Consider the following 21,464-nt stretch of genomic DNA (forward strand, 5'->3'; position numbering starts at 1 on the left):
TCCAGTGTCAGGACCCAACCGCACTGCCACTGTCTTCCTTCCCACTGCATGTCCCTTTTCTCCTATGTAGGATGACACAGCATAAGGTCTTTAAGTCAGACAGTCCCAAACCAACTATTTCACAATGTAAGTGCAGGGGATACGTTGCATAAGATTTAATGAATCAAGCAACTCACAGCAGAGGATTAGGTATGCAAAACAGAAAACCCAGGTTGAAGGTACAAGTGTTTTTCTAGTAGTTTTATTTCTTTAACATCTTAACAAAAGATTCTCCAAAGCTTAAAAAACTTGTGAAAATATACAGTTTCATATTATTTACATAACATGTGTACAGTTTCCAGTATCACAGAAATACTGCTGTGTCTGAAATGCAGTGACTGTGGAAATAAGTAACTTATGGCCTTTTAGACCAAAGGCTAATGGACATGTTCTTTTACTTCAACTATTTTTGTTACTTGTCATGTGAACTATTAGGCACCTGAGAGGCTGGAAGACTTCTGAACACAAATCTCAATATCTTCTATTTTGATTCATTGTACCCATTTTCTGTATTTTTTTTCCTTCCGGTACGGTGGATTGAACTCAGGACCTTGCACTTTCAAGGCAGTCATGATGTCAGTGAGCTAAATCCCTAGCCCTCTCAAACTTATTATATTTTAAATCTCTGTACCATTTTACTTTATCCACAGCTAAGCTAACTTTATTCTCATTATTCTAAATGATCAAATAGTAACCATACAAACTGCTACTGTGTATACAGGTTTAAAAATCAAACATAAACATCTATAGCCGAGTGGTGTAGGATATGTGTAGGATGCATATTTAATCCCAACAAATTCACTACTGTTTCGTGAGCAATCTAAAGTCTACTTAGAGGTGTCAACTCTTCAGTTTCCATGCTGTTTTTAAAAAACATATAAAAAAGACATAATTGGAATAATTAATTTCTTATAAATTAATCAAGAAACCTAAGATTAAAAATTCTAAATTATAGCTTTACTTGTATTTAAAAAATACACTGGAGATTCCGCATATGCCATGATCAAGCTTCTGTTCGATGCACACTACTTCAGTTTGAGGACATGGTTTGTTCTGATAAGTCCCTTGCCCAGTTGAACAGGAAGACAGGGAAACTCCTGTAGATTTACTCTGGCACTGCCGCTGCCGATGTCTATCGCTTCCTTGCTGATGGTAATGGGTGACTTTCATCTGTCTTTTATCACCTGAACAGTTTTCCGACCATAATGATAATAACTGTAAGCTGATGCAGCTGTGGTGAAAGCTGTAAAACACCTTTTAAGAGAGGAAAGATTTCTTTGTAACAGCAAGAATCATAAAAACATGTCAAAAATCTACTTACAAGGGAAAACGGGTGTACAATGGGTGACATTGAGACTGTCCCCTTGCAAGTTACTGGGTCACCAGGTGCTAGAGCGGACTTCCTGTTTGGAGGTGGAGCAGCTCACTAGGGCCGTGACCCTAAGGGTCTAACTCCTCCTCTTTCTTCTCCCTTCTCTCTGTTTCCTGGCTACCAAGACATAAGCTGCTTCCCTTCCACCATCTCTTCCTGCTATGGAGCAGGCTGACCATGGATTGTACCCCTGAACTAAAACTGAACCTCTTCTTAAATTGCAGGTGTCCAGTATTTTCTGTAAGTGATGGGGCAAGTGACTAAGACAGGCTGGTGGTTTATTTTGTAAACTACAAAAATCTAAATATATAGCTTTTCTTTAAGACTTCATTTGAAATTAGTGATGTTAAACAAAATTTAGTTAATAAACCCTAAACATTAACGGCAGTACTAGCAACTAAAATTTTTACCTAGACATTATCCCAGGTATCTCATTTTACTCTCCAACACCTCCTGTCACAAATTTCGAGAAGCAGAGACCTGGAGACCAGGCAGGCAAGGACCGGTCAGCTCTGAAGCCCCTGTACGCTCTCCTCTGTCCATGCTACTCAGGGGATGGCATTCTATTTCCTAGGGCCTTTGAAGACTCTCAGGCTATCTTATTTACTCTAAGTCCCTTTCAGCTTTACAAATACCAGGGTTGCCTCAGGCACTGCTGCCCTGCCAGGCCAGCTGAGGAGGATCAGCAGCAGAGTCCTCCGTTCATCCTAAAGCTGCTCCTGCTGGCCTGGTATTCCAAATTCACACATAAACCCATGAATACAAGGCAGGAAGAAGTACATTTTCTGAGAGCTAAGTTGTCTATGACGAAAGACAATTAAAGCAAGTTGATTAAAAACATACTGTCAAAATAAGTAGGCAAGATGATTGTGAAATGACTGAGGAAATATGGTGAAAATGTGGATGGTTCCTACACTCTTGACTGCTCTGCAAATGTCTAAAATTCTTGAAGCACCTTTAAAAAAGCAAAAAATGAAAACCAGAAAGTTTGTATTATAAATGCAATTTATTCAGGAGAGAAAACTCTCCTGATGGACCTATACGCCAAGCAAAAGCCTTCATCTTCTATTAGAAAATATTAGATGAATCACAGTGAAAAAAATCCATAGAGAGATATGTATTTTAGATTAAAACAAAAAGCTTATAGAATATTTTCATTTAAAAAATTCCTTTGGCTTAACTTAGTTGGATTAATCAACCTCTTTCCAGATTGTATCAAGCATGAACATTTCATTATAGTTATATAAATAAATGCACCAAAATATAGTTCACATTTTGAACACACTTTGGATGTAATACACTGTTAAAGAGCACAAATAAGGGCTAGGGATTTAGCTTAGTGGTGCAGCACTGGCCTCACAAATGCAAGGTCCTGAGTTCGATCTCTGATGGAGAGTGGGGGCATGGAGAGGGGGAGGAAGAGTAGAAATAAGCAATTAGCATGATAAGCTTCACGGTCCTCTCTCCCTCCCGCTCTACCCATGCACTCGGCTGGTCTTCCCTTTTCCTACCACAGGCCCCCTACACCAACTGTTGATGATCTGCCTCCACCTGGTGGCCTCCTATTGGTCTCTTCCTGTACAAAATCCACCTACCCTTTGCCTCAAGTGCCACTTTCATCCCACTTCTTCCTACCTGAAACCCAGACACAGTTCTCTTTCCTTTTAAATTTCATGAAAGTGGACTTCTACACTTCACACTTGGTAGTAAGTGTCTGAAGCATCAATAATAAACCACAGCTTTATCTTATTAGTGTGCATTAAACACTTTAAGAACAGAGTTATTCCAAAGGACTGCCACAGCCCACCACTGTGCTGGCATTTTCAGAGAGTAACCCTAAATTTAGCTTACCACAGTATGTGAAGATAAATGCTGTCAGCATAATTGAAAACTGGAGCTGCCAAAGAAGCTGCCACTAAGATTAACTGGACCGCTGTGTTCACCTTTAAAGAAAGAAAGAAAAGCAGTTATAAATGGTGTCAACCTGGGTCCTGTTTCAAGTTCTCGAACAAAGGCACAGCCCATCACAACATACTCAGCATGCTTGATGCTAATATGCAGCGTCCATGCCAGAGAAGCTGGCATTCACGGGTGAGAATGCTTAAAAAGGTTAGCTTCAAGAATGGCCCCACCTGTCTCCACAGTGGCCCTCTACAGTGAGGGTAATGACAACTACCAGAAAATACATACTGTACCACTGTTCTGGATTTCCATGATTAATTCAATAATGTTGCCCCCCAACACACACACACACTCTGTGGTACTACGTATTAAACCTAAAGCTTTGCACTTTCTAGAGAAGAGCTCTAGAGAAGAGACATAAACGTGTGCTGAGCTATTCCAGGCCCTTTTTCAGTTTACACTGAGAGTCTCACTAAGTTGCCCAGGTTGGCCTCAAACTTATGATCCTTCAGCCTCCTGAGCAGTTGGGATTACAGGGCTGCATTACCACATCTGGCTTCCCTTTTCCTAGCTGCCCATTAAAGAAGACTTGTGAATGTGGCAGTAATGAAGTTGCTTCTTCCTAGATGAGGTAGTGTAGGTGACCTGCCTGCAGTCACAGCGGACTACAGAACCAAAGTATAATCCATACTGCTAGTGCCTTTCATTTGGCCCCCTGTAGAGCCCTGTGAGCATTCCTCTCTGAGAAAGAGCCCTGGGGGAAAGGGGGATTCCCTGCCCTAAGAGACAGTACCAGGAGACACCTGAGCAGGACTCAGCGCAGTGCTTGTGCAGATGGTGTACACGAAACAGGGGCCCTGATGTGTGCAGAGCAGTGCTGTGCTTCTGTCACCCAGCTGCACCCAAATGAAGGGACCCCACTTTGATTTTGAAAATAAATGACTCAATTTACAAGAACAAGTGTCGGATGCATTTGTCCCTCCAATGAGCCACTTTCTCTCCAGTACTTGACAAATACAAGACCCTGGAGATCAAAAAGCCCTTACACAAGCAGATGAAATCCACCACCAGGAGTCTCTACCTCTATAATTTTTTTTTGTTGTTTTTTTTTGTTTTTTGAGACAGGGTCTCACTATGTAGTTCAGACTGCCCTGGAACTCACTGTGTAACCCAGGTTGGTCTCGAACTCACAGCGATTCTCCTGCCTCAGCCTCCTGAGCGCTGGGATTACAGGAGTGTGCCACAACGCCCGGCTTCTACCTCTATAAAAGCAATGGTGCTTCTGTCCCTAAAATGATCAGACCCCCACCCCCAACCTGCTAAATTTCTGTCACAAAGGACAGGACACACAGATGACTTGAATGAACTTGTCAAGACTACTTAAAAAAAATACAATGGTACCTTGGTTCACAAACCAAATCAAATTCCCCTGTAAGGTCAACAATGAACCTCACCACTGATCTTGATTTAGTTTGCACCCAGAATCATGAAAAAAAATCACATTTGTGAACCGACGTACCAATGTATGGCTTGACAGTATCCTTTTCGTACTTAAAAACAGATGTAGTTATCCTGAAAATGACTCTGGAAAACAGAATGGATAACTAAGAGTAGCAGTTTGTTAGTGAGGAAGCCTTTAACATGATGTTTTTGCACCAGGATAGGAGGTAGTAAAACTATAGACTCTTCACACCTCAATCAAGAAACAATTACAACTCCCTTCACCTTCCCTGGACTGGTTAAAACTTTCAAGTTTAAGCCTAAAGACAAGCCACACAAGGAAATTTGTGTATACAGTGGACCCTCAAGGTATGACTAGCCTGACATATGAACAATTTGGGTTACAATCTGATTTTAGTTTTAACATATGACCAAAGTCTTAAGTTATGACCCAAATGCCAGCTGCTTGTGCTTCCAGATTTAGCTCTTAAAGAGTTTTGCAAGGATCATTACATCTTTTCCTATGTGGGGTTAACTGAGAAATCCTGGGCCAATATCTAAGGATCCTAAGATCTGCCTGAACACAGAATAGAGACTTTGAAGGCTGTGTAGACGACTCTGAGTCTTCAACTGACCAACTTGAGTTACAACCAGCCCTCTTAAATGAATTGAGTTTGTAAGTCAAGAGTTTACTGCTCTAAGGGTCCTTCAAGCTTGGAGGACAAAATAATTTGGTTAAACTTATCTGCACGACCCCACTCTTTTTTCCTTTTGGTGCTGGGACTCAAACTCAGGACCCTGTGCTTGCCAGGCAGGTGTAGTGCCCACTGAGTTAAATCCCCAGCCCTACAACTCCACACTTAATCCCTGCCAATGAATTTAAATCTGTCTCATTTTCACAGTTGCTGCTGACTGAAATTCATATTCACTAGAATAAAAATTCACCAAGAATAATTAAAAAGATGCTGCATATCTCTTACCTTACTGATGAATGTTGGTTTTAATCTAGCAGTAGCATAGCAAGGATTGAAATACTTAGCTAGTGTTCGCTGGCAGAAGACAAAAAAAAAGATGGTTTCAATTTATTATCTAAATTTAAAACAAATATCTTGTTATTACACTTGAGTACTTAAGTAACAGTTCCTGAGTGCTTACCTCATGCGTGGCCCCATACTAGAAAAGGCCTTTCCACACATCTTCTTGTAATGTGAAATAAGTACAATCAATATTCTTTTTTTTTTTTACAATCTATATTCTTTATAAATCACATGTAGGTAGGCCCTGAAAATTATTCTTTCAAATTTATAGATTTGTTTCTAAAGTCTTATAAAATTCTTTTTTCTTTTTTTTTTTTTTTTTTTTTTGACAGGGTCTCCCTTTTTATACTGGAACTTCCTATGTAGCCCAGGCTGGTCTTGAACTTGCAGTGATCCTCCTGCCTCAGCCTCCTGAGTGCTGGGATTATAGGCGTGCGCCACCGTGGCTATACAAAATCCTAACACAACAACTATGATAAGGTTTGCTTGACCACAACTTTTTATTTTTTAGTTTTTTTTCCCCAACTTTATTTGGAAAAACAAATTCAGGTCCCAATTTTGCTTTTTTGAGATAGGATCTCATTACCAGTACGTAGTCCAGGCTGCCCTTGAATTCCTTATGCAGCCCAGGCTGATCTTAAACTTGCAATCCTTCCTCAGCCTCCCAAGTGCTGGAATTATAGGTGTGCCCCACTACACCTGGCAGATGCAAAACTCTCATTTCCTTTTATAGATTAAAAACAAAATGAAAAATACTTCTCTATTTTCATTGGACTGGGAACAAGAGTTTATTACACAATGCTTATATGTGCAAATAGTTACAGAACCAATGAAAAGTATATAAGCAAACCATCCAATGCTCATACACTGTAATTTAAAAAACCAGTTACAAATAATCCACAATGGAAGCTAAATAAGACACCAGTATGGTGGGGAGCTCTGTAAACACCCCCAACAGTTTGCTGCTACAGATGGAGGGCACATGGGTTGCATTTCACGCCATCCATTGAAGAGCTGGACTCAGAAACATGCCACGGGTGTGGTGGCACACGCCTGTAATCACAGGAGGCTGAGGCATGAGGATCACCATGAGTTCAAGGCCTGCCTGAACTACACAGTGACACCCTGTCTCAAAAAAACCCAAAGAAAAGCCAGGCATTGTAGTGCACGCCTGTAATCCCAGCACTCGGGAGGCTGAGGCAGGAGGATCACTTTGAGTTCGAGACCAGCCTGGGCTATAATATAGTGAGTTCCAGTTCAGTCTCAACTACATAGTGAGACTCAAAAAACAAACAAACAAATAAAAAAGAGCCAAAGAGCCAAAAAAAAGAAACACATCTTTGAAAAAATGATGACTTACGTTCACCAAATAACTATGTGAGCATGTAATTCAAATAGAAAGGTAGTTAACTTTTTAAAATTTTGGTAAATAAGTAAAAAAATAACTGCCATAATTATTCCCCAAAAGTAAAACAGTATGCAACAGAATGAATATTTATTTTTCCTCAGTTGTATGCACTAAAAGAACACTTTTTTTAAACTCACCGGTGTTGGGAGAGTTCGATATCTGACATAAAAAACAGCAGCAATCAACATTATGTCTCTTGAAATTATCATATAAGTAAGTGGAACTGAAAATAAAATACAAAATAACTAATGAGAATTTTGAAAATTACTAATACACATTATGATTACAAAGTCTCACTCAGCTTTACCATAAAGTGATGTTTCTCAAAAGTGAAAATCATGCATTGATGGATGGTTCAGGGTCCTTATGGTGAGCCACTGGTCTTTATATTCTTTTCAATGAAAGTGAAGTAACTGACCAGGGCTGTGGGAGTCTAGAACTGCCTTCCAGAATGCTGATGATCTGTCTCTTTCACTTCTCTGCATGTATCTTATAATGTTTAGAAGCCATTACATAAACTATACACTATCAATCTGCACATTAGTGTCTGCTCTACTTAGTCCCTCTTGTTTTCTCCTTTGTTACTTCTCAGCTTTATGAATTTAGAAAAAAAAATCACTGCACTCATTAGGATTAAATGAAATGAGATAACAGGGTTAAAAAGGGTGTTGGAGGACTTAAATTTTTCTGGAGTCTCAGGTGCTTTGATTATTTGATTCTGCATTTTGGATTTTTTTCTGAAGAGTAAAACTTACTGTATGTACAACTTGCGGAGAAAGAGAAATATTTTCATTCATGTCCCCAGTTGCCACCCAGGCAACACTATTTCTTTCCCTGCCCAGGGAATCAATGAACCCAACTTGTGAAGAGCCTTCTTACTACGGGTTGAACACTCCCTAACCAAAGTGTCTGAATAAGAAGGGTTCAAATTTCAGTTTTCTGATTTTTGGAGTATTTGCATAGACTTTTACCAGTCCAGCACCCCTAATCCAAAAATCCAGAATCCAAAATCCTGAACTCTCCTTTTCTTTTTTTTGGAGACAGGGTCTTGCTCTGTAATTCAGGATGGCCTTGAACTCACCATGTAAACCCAAACTGGCCTTGAACTCACAGTAATCCTCCTACCTCAGCTTCCCAAGTGCTGGGATTATAAGCATGTGTCACCACACCCAGCTAAAATCTCAAATGTCTTGAGCACAATGTCATTAGGGATGCTCAACCTATGTTCCTCAAACTTGCAGCATGGTCCCTGCACCACAGCCAAGGGACCTGCTCCCGGCTGAGCAGGAAGGGATGGGTGCACAGAGACCTCTCTTCACTTTGTGTCCTTCTGCACTGTACAAGCTTTAACCACAAACTTATACCTTTGTAAGAAAAAAATTTAAAGGAAAGGAAAAAATTCTCCATTCAAACACCTAGTTCACTCAGTTGAAATTATTACAATCATAAAACAAAAGGAGCATCCATCCCTTCCGTAGTACCATCACACAACTCTTCCGTGAGTTATCCGAGGTTGTACTTATCATCCGCTGTTGACTTTACATGGACTCTGCAGTTTGAACATTAAACTCACTGATTAGAGATTTAAACTTTTGATCCTGCTAATCCTCAGCTGAGCCCTCTTTGATGACACTACTCCACAGTTGAAATGCTGAGCACTGGAGTGACAGCACTTGGAGTTAAAAGACAGGACTGTATTAGCCAGGCTAGAGAAATCAAGCCTTAATTTTCAAAAGCATTTTTTTTACTCTACAAAAGAAAACTTTTTATAGCAATCATTAGCTGGTAAAGACTAACAACATTAAAACATTTAAAATGCAGCAAACCCTTGCAAATTAAAGTCCATGTATGGTAATCATGAAGATACCCGTCTCAGACAGGGCTATGGAACTCAGACAGGGCTTGGGATAGTGCTCCGGCCTCCAGCCCAGCGCTGTGAACCAGACATTAGCATCTCTGGACTGACTTTACTATCTGTAACCATCCAGTGGATCTCTTCATAATCAAACATTCAATTCACTAAGAAGATATCATTTATACACACTTAACAGCATGACTCCAAGAGAGAAAAAGCAAAATCAGAACTGCAAAGGAAAATGGTGGAAAACTAGACACAAGGGAATGTGAACAGTCTCTCCATAGCTGACAGACAAGCAGGCCAAAAAGGGGGAAAAGCCAGTAAAGAAAGAGAAGACACACAAGATGGAAAACTTGAGCTACTGGTCACATACAGAACATCACAAATCATCCACTGAGAATACTCAAGCACAGAGGCACAGTTGGAATGTTTATAAAATTCAGACTTTCTAGGCTAAAAGACTAAAATCACAGAGAATGTTCTTTAGGCTTGAAATCAGTAACAAAAAGATACCTAGGAAATCCCCACAAACTGACAACAAATTAAGGAATTCTCCCTGCTTTCTCTCTCTCCAGTATTGAGGACTGCACCCGAGGCACTGCACTGAGCTACATCCCCAAGGCCCCAAGGTCCCTGCTTCCCCTTATTTTATTTTCAGTTTCTTGCCAAGTCATTAGGTTGCCCAGGCTATGCTTAAACTTTTGATCCTCCTGCCTCAGCCTCTCAGAGTGCTAGGATTATAGGTATGTACCATTGCAACTAGCTAATTATTATTCTTATTACTTTGTGTTGCTGGTGATCAAATCCAGGGCCTTGAGCTAGGTAAGCTCTCTGCTACTGAGCTACACCTCTGCACAAGAAATAATTATTAACCAGATATGTGAAAAAAATCATAATGGATCAGAAAATATACAAAACAACTGACAAAAATACTAACATCAACATACAGGGTGAGTGAGGCTGAGCTTAGAGGACAGGCTTCCGTGAAAACCTTAGAAAACTGAAAGGCAACATGGCAACATGTTACGTACAGTATCCATGTACAGCTGCACCATCATAGTAGCCACATGTAGCTACTGGGCAACTAACACATGACCAAGCAGAACTCAGAGGTACAGCAAATGCAAAATAAACACCAGAATTCAAAGCCACTGTATGTCTTAAAATTCAATAATTTTTAATGAGTATATGTTGAGATGACCTATTTTTAATATAGTAGGTTAAATAAAATATCTAATTTAATTTATTTTTACCAGTTTCCTCTTCTTTTTAATTACATATATGGCTGTTTTACTGATCTAAAGAATTTCAAGCCAGATGCAGTGACACATGCCTATAACCCTAGCCACTTGGGAGGGTGAGCCAGAAGGATCATGTTCAAGGCCAACCTGGACTAATACTGAGACTCTGTCTCAAAAAAAACTAAAGGCCCAGTGATGTAGGTAAGGGTTAGAGCACTCTGGATTCAATCTCCAATAATACGCACACACGCACGGCCAAAGAAGAAAAATAAAAAGCTAATAAGAATATTATAAAGTTTCTGATACATTATTTATAATGTAGATGAAATGAGAAAATTCCTAAAATAAATCAAAAGTCACAAAATGGTCAAAAGATGAACCTGAGTCATCCTATAACAAAGAAAAATGATCAACGATTTAAAACCTTTCCCCTTAAAAAAACTCCAGGCCTCAATGACTTTAACAAATTCTATCAAAATAGAAAATAACTACAATCTCAAACATCTCCCAAGAATGGAAGAAAAAATAAAATCCCAAGCAGTCCCAAACTTGTTTTATGAGGATAGTCATATCTTGGGTGAGGGGTTGGGGAAGTCCCAAGCACATTCCTATATGTTGGGATTCCACAATCCTCAGGAAATAAATCCCGGGGCATAATCTACATATCTACCCTGAGGTAAGTCATAAATTTGATACTAATCCCTAACAAAGACATCTGGCAAATTCTAGGCCAATCTCATGAATTTGGATGTGAAATTCTTTATAAAATACTATCAAACCAACTCTAGCAATATCTTCACAACTATCACAGCAAGCTGCATTTATACCAGGAATGCAGGTTATTTTAACACTAGAAAATCAATTAACGCAATTCAACACAAATTAACAGCTAAAGGAGAAAAAAAAATTCACCCATGATAGCATAAAAAGAGTATTCAATGTCCAGTTATAAAAATTCCAGACAAGAAGTATAGGGGACAAGAGGGAAGGAAGGAGAGAAGGAGAAGAGGACAGGAAAGGAACTTAAAACAAAACAAAATAAAACAAAACAAAAAACAAAAAACAAACAAACAAAAAAAAAAATCTGAAGCAACTCCCAGCTGCAGGGAATTAACCTGAAGAAAGGAATTCTATAAAACCCTACAGGAACCATCTTCAATGGTGAATTGTTAAAAGCTTTCTCTGTGAGAGATTGGGAAAAGAGGTCACTTCTTAAGCACTGCACTATGTAGTGTAATACAGTGTTATGGCTTGTGTCTAGATGTTTCCCTCAGAGACTCATGGGCACAGGTGGGGCTTTTTCAGAGGTGGCCGGATCTAAAGTGCATGACCTTGCAATTGATTCATGGTGTGATGCTAAGATCAGGGGCACTAGGACCAAGCGTGAGTGCTACCTGCCCCTAGTACTGGATAAGGTACAAGAAATAAGAAGAGGTATGACTGTCCCTGGTTGCTTTGCTACCCTCTGCCTGACATGAATTGTTTCTGCTCTGCAATGCCTGTCTACTGTGCCATCTGCCTTACAGCCAGCCAATTATAGCTAAAACCTCCACAAACTGTGAGCTAAATAAACCTTTCCTCCCTTAACTTGTGAGTGAGTGTTGGTATTTTATAACAACAACATCATCAACAACACACACACAGAGCAAGTAAAAGAAAAGGTGAAAGGATTGGAAAAGAAGAAATACCATGTCAGTTATCAGAGCACAGTGCATAACTGGGGATGCAAAAAATCCAACAGAATTTATATTAGAGTAAATTCTGCTAGACACATAAATCAACATTTAAAAAAGAACATTACTATACAATGTAATTTTTTAAATTGCCAATTATAGAAGTACCAAGAACTATCAAATACATAGGGATAAATCTGTAAAAAATAATGTTTTGCCTCTCTAGAGCAAATTATAAAGCTGAGACATAAAGACCTGTGCTTTGGTGGACGTATTGTAAAAAAGGTGAAGTCATCTAAATAGGTCTATAAATTCAATGTAATCCCAATTAAAATCATACACACCGATTTTTTTTTCCTACAGAATTGCTGATTCTGGAAAAAGCAGGATTGCTAATTCTAGAACTTATACACAAATGGAAAAGGTTGAGATTATCAAAGATGGAAGAACTTGCTCTGCAAGATACCAAGACTTTTACCAAAGCAACATTAGAAGTGGCTGCTGGTATGAAGACAAACTGGGGCGAGGGGTGCACAGGCCAGAAGAGGACCTATAGATGCTGAACATTCCAGTGAATCTGGAAAATACATATCGTTAAATAAAAGGTGCTGAAGTAACTGGGTATCCAAATAAATAGCTAGAAAAACATTTTTAGATTAAAAAAATAAAATCAACTGGGAAAAAAAATCCCTAAAGATTTCCAATACTAAACACAATCACATATAAAGTATTAGAGCTACATCAGACCTCTTTACAGTGCCATGAATACGGAAGGCTGCAGAAGAGAATCTTCAAAATCTTGAGGGAAAATGACCAGCAATTGAAAACTGTGCCCAGTTTGGCCAATCATGTACCGAGGGTATAACAATATATGCACATGCGTGCGTGCGTGCGTGTGTGTGTGTGTGTGTGTGTGTGTGTGTGTGTGTTTTGTATGGGGATCGAACTCAGGATCTTGTGCTTTTGAGGCAGGCAGCGGAACCACTGAGCTAAATTCCTGGCCCAAATAACAATGTTTTACCATGGAGCTACACCCCCAGCCCTAAGACATCTCAGATGTCAGACCCTAAACGATTTGCTGCCACACTACATCCTTTTGAAGAAAACTGGGGGAAAAAACCAAACAAATGAGGAGTACTTATGAGGAAGGAAAACGTGGGAGCCTAGAAAAAGAGATCAAACACAAATGACAGCGAAGGAAAGGTCCAATTTGGAAAGCAACCAGAATACCAAAAACCTGGAAATAAATTCTACATTCAAAGGAAAATGACCGGGCTAACCTGAATAAAACAACACAGTAAATACAATGTAACTTTAACAAGTGAGAGGTATGAAGACACATATACACACTAAAAAGTAAAAATAAAGGGCTGGGGGATTCAGCTCAGTGGTTCTGGTCCCTGCCTTGCAAGCACAAGGACCTGAGTTCGATCCCTGGTACCAAAAAAATAAAAACTAAACAAACAAATAAATAAATTTTTTAAAATTCAATACTGAATGTCCACAGAATGCTCTAAGTTCTTCCTTAAAGGTAAACTGCAAATGCTATAATGACAATATCCCTACCTCGATTCTAGCTTTCAGATCGGCACATTAAAAAATGTATTTTAAGCCGGGCATGTTGGTGCACACCTGTAATCCCAGCACTCGGGAGGCTGAGGCAGGAGGATCACTGTGAATTCGAGACCAGCCTGGGCTACACAGTGAGTTCCAGGTCAGTCTCAACTACACAGTGAGATCCTATCTCAAACCTCCCCCCTCAATTTTTTTAAAATTTGGTTTGAAAACTCAAGAGGACCAAAGGTAAAAGAAAAAAGGAACATCAAGCTTGAAAAGACTACACTAGGACGGCACACTCCTGTGCTCCTTCCTATCAAATGTCAACAGTGTCACCCGAGAACCACACAGCAGTTCCTATCTTTTCAGATCCCTTTTCTAACCTTTCTTTTCCAGTACTAGGGATTGAACCCATGCTAGGCACATATTCTACCACTGAGCTACATTTTATTCTGAGACAGGATCTCAATCAGCTCTCCAGGCTAGCCTAGGACTTGTGATACTCCTGTCTCAGCCTTCCAAGTACCTAGGATTAGAGATGTGCAGTACCCCATCTAGCATTTTTTCTAAAATTTTAGGGGAAAGTAATTTAATCTTTTTGAAAAACTGAAAAACACAGCTGAAGAGGAAAATGAACACCAACCAATAAAACACACAGAACACAAAGCACAAGATCCTAAAATGTAGTTAGAATAAGTATTCAGATAATATACAAACTATATACATGATTTGAAAATTGTGCAGTAGTCTAGTAATAATGATGGGAAATTTTAGAATGTTTTTGGGATTTCCGAGTTTTCATTATGATTAAGCTATACTTAATAAAGATAAGCAGAGACTTAGGAAAGTTAGGCGATAGTACTTTAAAAAAGCTGAGCACTAAACATTATATAAATAGCATCAAAAGATTCTAGAGTAGTATGAATTGGAACTGTGAAATATCTGCTCAATTTCAGTTTTAAACAATCTTACTCAGAAAACAACTGCTTCTACAAGTTGTAACAAAGACATAAATTTTAAAATAACCAAATAATTCAACAGTTTAAAATTAGAAAAACAGTTTAAAGCTCAAAAAAGTTTTTGGAACAAAAATTACGTCTCTCAAAAGAAATCCTAAGCTGACTGATGTCAGGGTCCCTATGCTATTTAAAAGCACGCATGATGGCGTTCTTACCTGGAATAAGATCTGCATAGGTCAAGCTAACATATAATACACTGATAAGTATTTTATCAGCAAGTGGATCAAGAGCACTTCCCAAAGCTGATTTTTGATTGGCCCAGTTTCGAGCAATAAATCCATCCAACTGAAAATAGAAGTGTTTTTTAATAAATGTCATGATAGGAACAAAGTTGGTATCTTGAAGTTTCAGAGACATAAGGATAACTACACTTTTATAAAATGTTCTGTTTCTTACCCCATTCTCATTCCTTTAGGATGCATTTAGCTTTTAACTTAGCAACTGTTCAGAAAGTAATCTCACATTACTTTTCTTTTCCCCCAAGGCCTTCCACTCTTTCCCCATGTCTCCTTATGGGAAAAATCCAGAAACAGATTCAGAGATGTAAGGAACCCTTAAAACCCAGTAAGTGTGACTGACAAGAGCCCTGGCCTATTCTCACTGCAGCCAGAACAGCAGCCTTTACTCGAAAGGATGACCCTGCACTGTAAGCACTTTCACACCCCCAACTTCTTAGACTGTTACGTAATCTGTCAATTTAAAAATGTATTTTGTTCCGTACCACTATTAATTCTATGTTTTAACTACATTTGCATTACCTGCACTTGGATAAAAAAACTCAATTCTCTGCACCTGACCTAGTTAAATGCTACTAATTACTTGTTTTTATTTATTACTAGAAATAAATGATACTTAAAGGCAGAGATCACAGATGACTGCCAGTGGGCCAAAGGGGCCGCAGCCTGGTTTTGTTTGGCCTGCCAGAGCTTGTAAAAATAATAATTAGTTGTCAACATTTACTATTCAAAATGGTCCCATAAAAATCCAGATCTCCTGCTAACCTCAAGAAAGGAAAAGACCTAGAACCCCTGGGGCCAGGAAAAAGATGGAAGCCCAGTACTGCTTGTCCCCACTAAGCAGGGCAGACAAGTCTGGCTTACTGCAGCTCCCAGCGGGCTTTCATTCATCTTATTTAACTTCAAGCTTCAATGAAGGTTTGAATATTCTATTTCTATTTCTAAGATGTACTTACACATAGTCTATTTTATACACAAAGTCCTCCCAAACTTTCCAGCTTTCCAATGAGTTAAAGGAAGCAACCGCAGCACAGAAAAGGGCTTAAGAACTTGGGACTTTGTAGAACAGAACTGGTTCAGATCCTGGCTCTGTCACTTATTAGCTCTGTAGCACTGGGGCAAGCTCTTTGGCCTCTCCCAGCCTGAGTTTCCTCTTCTATCCAGCGTTAATGTTACCTAACTCACAGGGTTGGTAATCTTCAGCTCAAAATGTGATTAATATTTGTTCAGTACTCAGAATTTACTAAATACTCAAAAAAAGCAGTTACTAGCTAATATTATCACAGCTAGAAAAGTTTATTTTCTCTCTTTTTTTTTAAGAAGCATGTATGCAGTTCAGGCTGACCTTGAACTCGTGGCAATGCCCCTGCCTCAGCCTCCCAGGTGTTAGGACTATGGTTATGCACCACCACATCTGGCTCTGTTTTCTTTTTAAGTAGCCTGGATGAAATGCTACCTAATAGAAAGTGCCTACAGTGGGGAGCCTGGGACTTGGAATATCCAGCTTTCAGTTCAGTTGCTCGTGTCAGGGAACTTAACCCTCCCCGCTTTCAGCCATCACCGCTGCCTTGTCCTATTCCTGGAACTCACATTAGATTTCAAGGTCATCAATGTCATCAGTCCTTGCCAAACATCTACTGTAGTGCCCGCTGCCTCCACTCTCCTCCAACCCTGCACAGCCTCACTCTCCTGCATGCCAGGCCTGCACACAAGCAGCTGAATGCTGCTCAAAACCTTTATGAATTCAAGACCACGAACTCCTGTAGACTCTCAGTGCTCCTGGCAGCCCTAGGGTTACCCACTGGATCTGCTTTTCTTCTCACACCTGCTGCATTCCTCCTACCCCGCTCATTCTAGCCCACAATCATATCTGTATTTTCCTTGAGGGAGGGAAAAAAAAGAAAAACATTGCCAACACTCCCTGGAATTCCCACCACCAAATCCACCTGCCAGTGGTGTCCACTCATCCTCTGCCTCTTCTGGTCTCTAATCCCAAGCCCTCACTTTCTGTGACCTGTCTCTCTCCCTCATTTCTCCTACACATCAATCTCTCCCTTCCTACCTTTTATTGATCAACTACCAAAAAGAAAAAAATTACCATCTACCTGTTGCTGCCCTCTCATTTCTCCTCTTTAATTTGGGATAGACCTTTCACCCAGCCTTGGCCATCCATATCTGCACCTCCCTATCTGTAGCTCTGTGATGATGACTCCCTCTAACTCCATACTTCTGCACTCAATCTTCCATTTGATGCCTCTACATGACAGTCATCAAAATTCCTGGTATTTTCCCTAAACCTTGTCCCGCCCCAAGTATTGCCCATCCCAGAAAGTTACCTTCTGCACCAGAAAATAACAGCTTAGTGTTCCTGTTTGACTCCTCTTTCATTCCACATAGCTAATTCACCAAGATACCAACACTGGCTTCGAAACAGTGTCCCAAACCCATCCACTTCTGATTCCATACTCCAACGTGGCACAAGCGCTCACCATTTCTCTACCAGGTAAGCGTCCTCGCCAGCTGCTCTGCTTCTCCTCTTAACTCCTGTCAACCACTTCCCACACAGAGCAAATCAGACCCAACTGCTATGCCCTTGCTTAAAACTGCTCATTTGGACCATTTGCTCAGCAGCCAATCTGGAGGCATCAAAACCTCCACAGAATGAGCTATGGTGTCAGGTAACTCAGGTTTTCATCTTATACATTCAGAAAGTTTGTTAACAAGGCCCTCATGTGTGGCAGCCAGCTAACTCCCGCCAAAAGCAAACTAGCAGACAAACAAAAAAAAATGAATTCAGTAGCTAAAAAAGCTTGCCTGTATGGATATTATTTTCAGCACAATGGCTTTCCACAACATGGAGACCACACTAGTAACTAATGGAGAGCTTCATGCTTCAGAAATAAGGGCAGGCACAGAAAGCAGGGCAAGAGCCTGGGGAGCAATGGTGCTAAGCTCTTGAGAAAGACAAGTGCTTATGGGGGGCTGCACTTGCTGCACACTTAGAGATGCCACAAAGTAAAGCAAATACTCTCCTTTTTTCCCTTCAAAACCTTCAGTTAATTCTCCATTGCTTATCAGTGCTGCTTCTGAGTGGGTAGAATTTTGTTTCTACAAACTTCAAAACCATTAGCTGACATTACAAAGATACTGTCCCACTTTTATTTCTAGAAAATCAGTTTCTCTTTGTTTTCACTAAACAAATACTGAGCAAAGCTTTTCAAACATATATTGGTTTGAAGGGATACCAAATTATTATTGCTGGTCTAGCTGCTCACATAGATCATAGCCCAGAGCAAGAAGATACTGTATCTAATTCCATAGCCTAACCTTGTCCCTATTTGAAATGTTTCCTCTACCTTTTCCCTACCTTCTCAACTGTTTATGTACGGCATGTACTTTTATCAGCCATTTCAAATCCTTTCTGAAACAAAGTAGGTGATAAATAGAAATCACCTCAGGCCTGAAGACAGCGAGGCTGGTCTACAACACTGACACAGCTGTCTGCTCTAAAATCATTTCCCCCACAGCAGACACGTTACCAGAGCACTCTTCTCTGTCCATCCGGTGGACAGGAGAAGGAGGAAGGGGGCCCACCATCCAGCTCCCAGCAAAGGCTTCCTGCAGGTGGACAGAGGGGTGTAGAGCGAACCAGGGACTAAACTCGCAGGAAACTTACAGCCTCCTGGTGGCCCGAAAGCTGGGCAGATCGCTGGCCTCCACTAGCTCCCCGTCACATTCTAGTTCCCTGGGCTATGGCATCTGGTACAGTTTCCTTTTTCTCTAGGAAAATCAGCTCCTTGCAGATGACAGTATTTTTACCACAAGTAGAAAAACAGTCTCACAGGGGCTGGGATTTAGCTCAGTGGTTCTGCTGCCTGCCTCGCAAGCACAAGGACCTGAGTTCAATCCCCAGTACAAAAAAAAGAAAAGAAAAACAGTCTCACAGCTTCCCCTATTTTTATCTTTGAAGTAAGCACTTGGCTGCCGGGAATTTCTAAGGTTATTTCTTTTACGAAGAAATTAAAAATCATAGGAAGAATAAAATATCCCCTCCTATGCATCCCAACAACTCTCACCTCCTCCTTAGATCAAATAAAGAACAGTCCCACAGCTAAAGGCAATCCTCACACAAAACAGTACATGAAATTATTCCCTAAGACTTTCCCCCAAAGAAAAACTGACTAACGCTGTGCTATTTACTGTGGGGCAGCGGTAGAGACCCTGTCATTTGGAAGGAAGAAAAAGAAGAATGCATTTACAACTTACCAAATCAGTGAGTCCCGCTAATGCAAAAACTCCTAGTGCAACATTAAAGTCTTCTTCAATAATCAAATAGCCCAAAACTGGAGCCAAGCCAATCCTTGTCATTGACAACATATTTGGAATTGTCCATGGATTTTCATACTGAAATACAAAGACAACAAAATTTAAATGAAATACTGTAAACTCATATTAAGTTAAGCCTTTAGGATAGACTTCATTAAAATTCAATACTTTCAACATTCTTTTAAAAATCAAACTTCTACTGGGTGTGGTGGCACACGCCTGTAATCGCAGCACTTGGGAGGCTGAAGCAGAAGGATCTCTGTTTAAACCCAGCCTGGGCTACACAGTGAGTTCAACGCCAGCCTGAACTACATAGCAAGACCCTGCTACGCCTGGGCTAAAAACTGCTCAGTTGAACAATCTTGTAAGTAGATAAAAATTTAGAAAATGTCAGAGAAAAAGGTGCCAAATTATCAACCTCCCTTTTGTTTGAAACATTTATAACCAACAATTTCTCTCCCTTCCCTATGTATACCCATTAAAAGAATGCTAAATGTCGTACAGAATCTATGAGGGTTAAGAAGGAGGAGGAAACTGATTTAATTCTATAACCTCAACACTAAGTCAGAGAATTATTGGAAGAAATGGAGATGGGAATACAAACTTGAATACTTGAAAATAAAGAAAAATTGGGAAAAATCTGTTCAAACAGCCATGGAAATGTCAAGCCATGCAACTAGAAACCAAGCACTTCCACAGCTGCCATATGGGGAGCTTTGATTCCTTGAAACTTCATCTACAGCCAAACTGTTAGCGGGTGGAACTCACAAAAGGGCTCTCTGACAGCTGAACAACGGTATGTGATCCTGAGAGGGTGGTTTCAACTCTAGAAAGCCTCACCCCAGCAAGTTAAAACAGCCCGCACCATGGCCTAGAGAAACTGCAGTTTTCCCCTAAAACTTGGATATCCTCACCACCACCACCACCACATCCATCCAGGGGACTTTCTCTTCAAAAAAGTAACCCTACTTAACCTCTTTAAATTAGTAACCAACTTGCCTGAAGCTTAAATTAGTAACCTTTTAGGAAAAAAGTGGCAGACTTCATTTCTAAAGACGGAAGAACTGTCTTTTAAAATTCCATGAGGCCTGTAGGAAAAACATTCTTTAAAAATACCAAGTTTGTGTTTATAAACAAACCCAGAAAGATGCCACTTGAGTTTAGAGGTTTAATGAGATGGTTGTTGCAGGAAGTGGCAGATACTGCCACCTTCAGCTGTAGAACTACTTCAAACTCTCTGTGACAAACCCCTACCATGGGATCTTTTATTGATCCACTTCTGATAACGTGCTCAATGTATTTCCAATTCAAGTTCAAAGATCAGACTATGTCAGAGCCCCCAGGGCAAAAAGGGAACTCTTTACTACACAGTAGTCAAGAGTCAAACACAGTGTTATCAGCAACTCAGTTAGGGGCAGGAGAAGGGAAAGGCAGTCCGGGACTTAAGAAGTGGGTTAAGAAAAGCAAAAGATCAGAACAAGAGCCCCAGAATTAATCTCAGAGATCTAAGGAGCCAAAATTAAACCCAAGGTTGCAAACAGCCACGCTATTTCATTTGAATAAATAGAACTGAAAGTTGTTGACCAGCCAAAGTTCTCTTAAAGCACCATAACAAATATTTCGGTTAAAGCACCTCATTAAATTTTAATTATTAAATCTGTAAAACGTTTTAAAGTTATTATTAGGAGAACTAATCCAGATTACTCAACCAATAACCTGTGGCATACTCGACCAACTACTGCCGCTCCGTCAAGGACTTCAGCCAGAATGAGCGCAACTTCAAAGCACCCAGTAACCAAACCCCAACATGCTTCGGCTATGACTGGAGCCAGGACGAGGCCCTCTCAACCCATGCTGTACGACTGAGGTGAGCGGGACAGGGGCCCCCTGAAGACCGAACAATTGAAGATGTAACAATTGCTTGTGTCTTCCACCATGACATCAAAAGCTGTCCCAACCCTCACGCTCGGGACTCGCCTGGGAAGGGTTTCAACAGGTACGTGGACACAGTTCTTCCGTTACCCAAGGACTGTTTAATTTTTTTCCTGCAATTCGAGGTTAAACTGTCCTTCGTCCTAACGGGTAAGGTTATCACAGGTCACAACGTGGTGAACCAAACCCGCACAAGCAAACAGAAGGACCTGGCCACTTTTCTGTGCCCTACACAAAAGGGATTCTCTTCAGAAGATTAAAAATAGACTCAGTAAGATGAGCGGAAGCTATTTTTACCGCTGTAACAAGGGTGCAGAGAGCAGGGGCTAGCGTGGGGTCGGGACTCAAGTGACCTTCCCCTAAGTCACGGCGCGGGCACGGCGCCTCTCCGTACGTACCGCGCTGGCAGCGCTCGCCGGGCCAC

The 21,464-nt window shown here is 40.4% G+C and overlaps 1 protein-coding gene and 1 long non-coding RNA gene across 5 annotated transcripts in view; one reads left to right on the top strand and one right to left on the bottom strand.

Moving 5' to 3' along the window:
* Positions 1–954: 954 nt before the first annotated feature.
* Crls1 (cardiolipin synthase 1) lies at positions 955–21,458 on the bottom strand. 4 transcript variants are annotated; one of them, XM_010607506.3, is made up of 7 exons: positions 21,439–21,458; positions 19,049–19,186; positions 14,702–14,831; positions 7,336–7,421; positions 5,734–5,802; positions 3,263–3,354; positions 955–1,293 (listed from the first exon to the last, which is right to left on the bottom strand). In XM_010607506.3, the coding sequence occupies exons 2-7, from the start codon at positions 19,157–19,159 to the stop codon at positions 1,206–1,208; spliced, it is 576 nt and encodes a 191-aa protein (XP_010605808.1). In that variant the 5' UTR covers positions 19,160–19,186; positions 21,439–21,458; the 3' UTR covers positions 955–1,205. The 4 variants fall into 4 exon arrangements, with proteins under 4 accessions (XP_010605808.1, XP_010605807.1, XP_033617083.1 ...); XM_010607505.3 differs by lacking the exon at positions 21,439–21,458 and adding an exon at positions 20,825–20,907; XM_033761192.1 differs by lacking the exon at positions 21,439–21,458 and adding an exon at positions 20,818–20,834.
* LOC104850525 overlaps positions 21,030–21,464 on the top strand; it is a 3,493-nt gene continuing 3,058 nt past the window's right edge. The window contains exon 1 of the long non-coding RNA XR_776995.2: positions 21,030–21,104. This is a non-coding gene — a long non-coding RNA (uncharacterized LOC104850525). The remainder of the gene's footprint in view (positions 21,105–21,464) is intronic.

This window comes from Fukomys damarensis, unplaced genomic scaffold (genome assembly GCF_012274545.1).
Source record: "Fukomys damarensis isolate Sample0158 unplaced genomic scaffold, DMR_v1.0_HiC HiC_scaffold_7, whole genome shotgun sequence".
Classification (NCBI taxonomy): Eukaryota; Metazoa; Chordata; class Mammalia; order Rodentia; family Bathyergidae; genus Fukomys; species Fukomys damarensis.

Coding starts and splice junctions, on each gene's coding strand:
- Crls1 (XM_010607505.3), bottom strand. Junction 14,832..19,048: donor TAGCGGGACTCACTGATTTG/GTAAGTTGTAAA, acceptor TTCTATTTTCAG/TTGGATGGATTTATTGCTCG. Junction 5,803..7,335: donor ATCGAACTCTCCCAACACCG/GTGAGTTTAAAA, acceptor GTCTTCTGCCAG/CGAACACTAGCTAAGTATTT.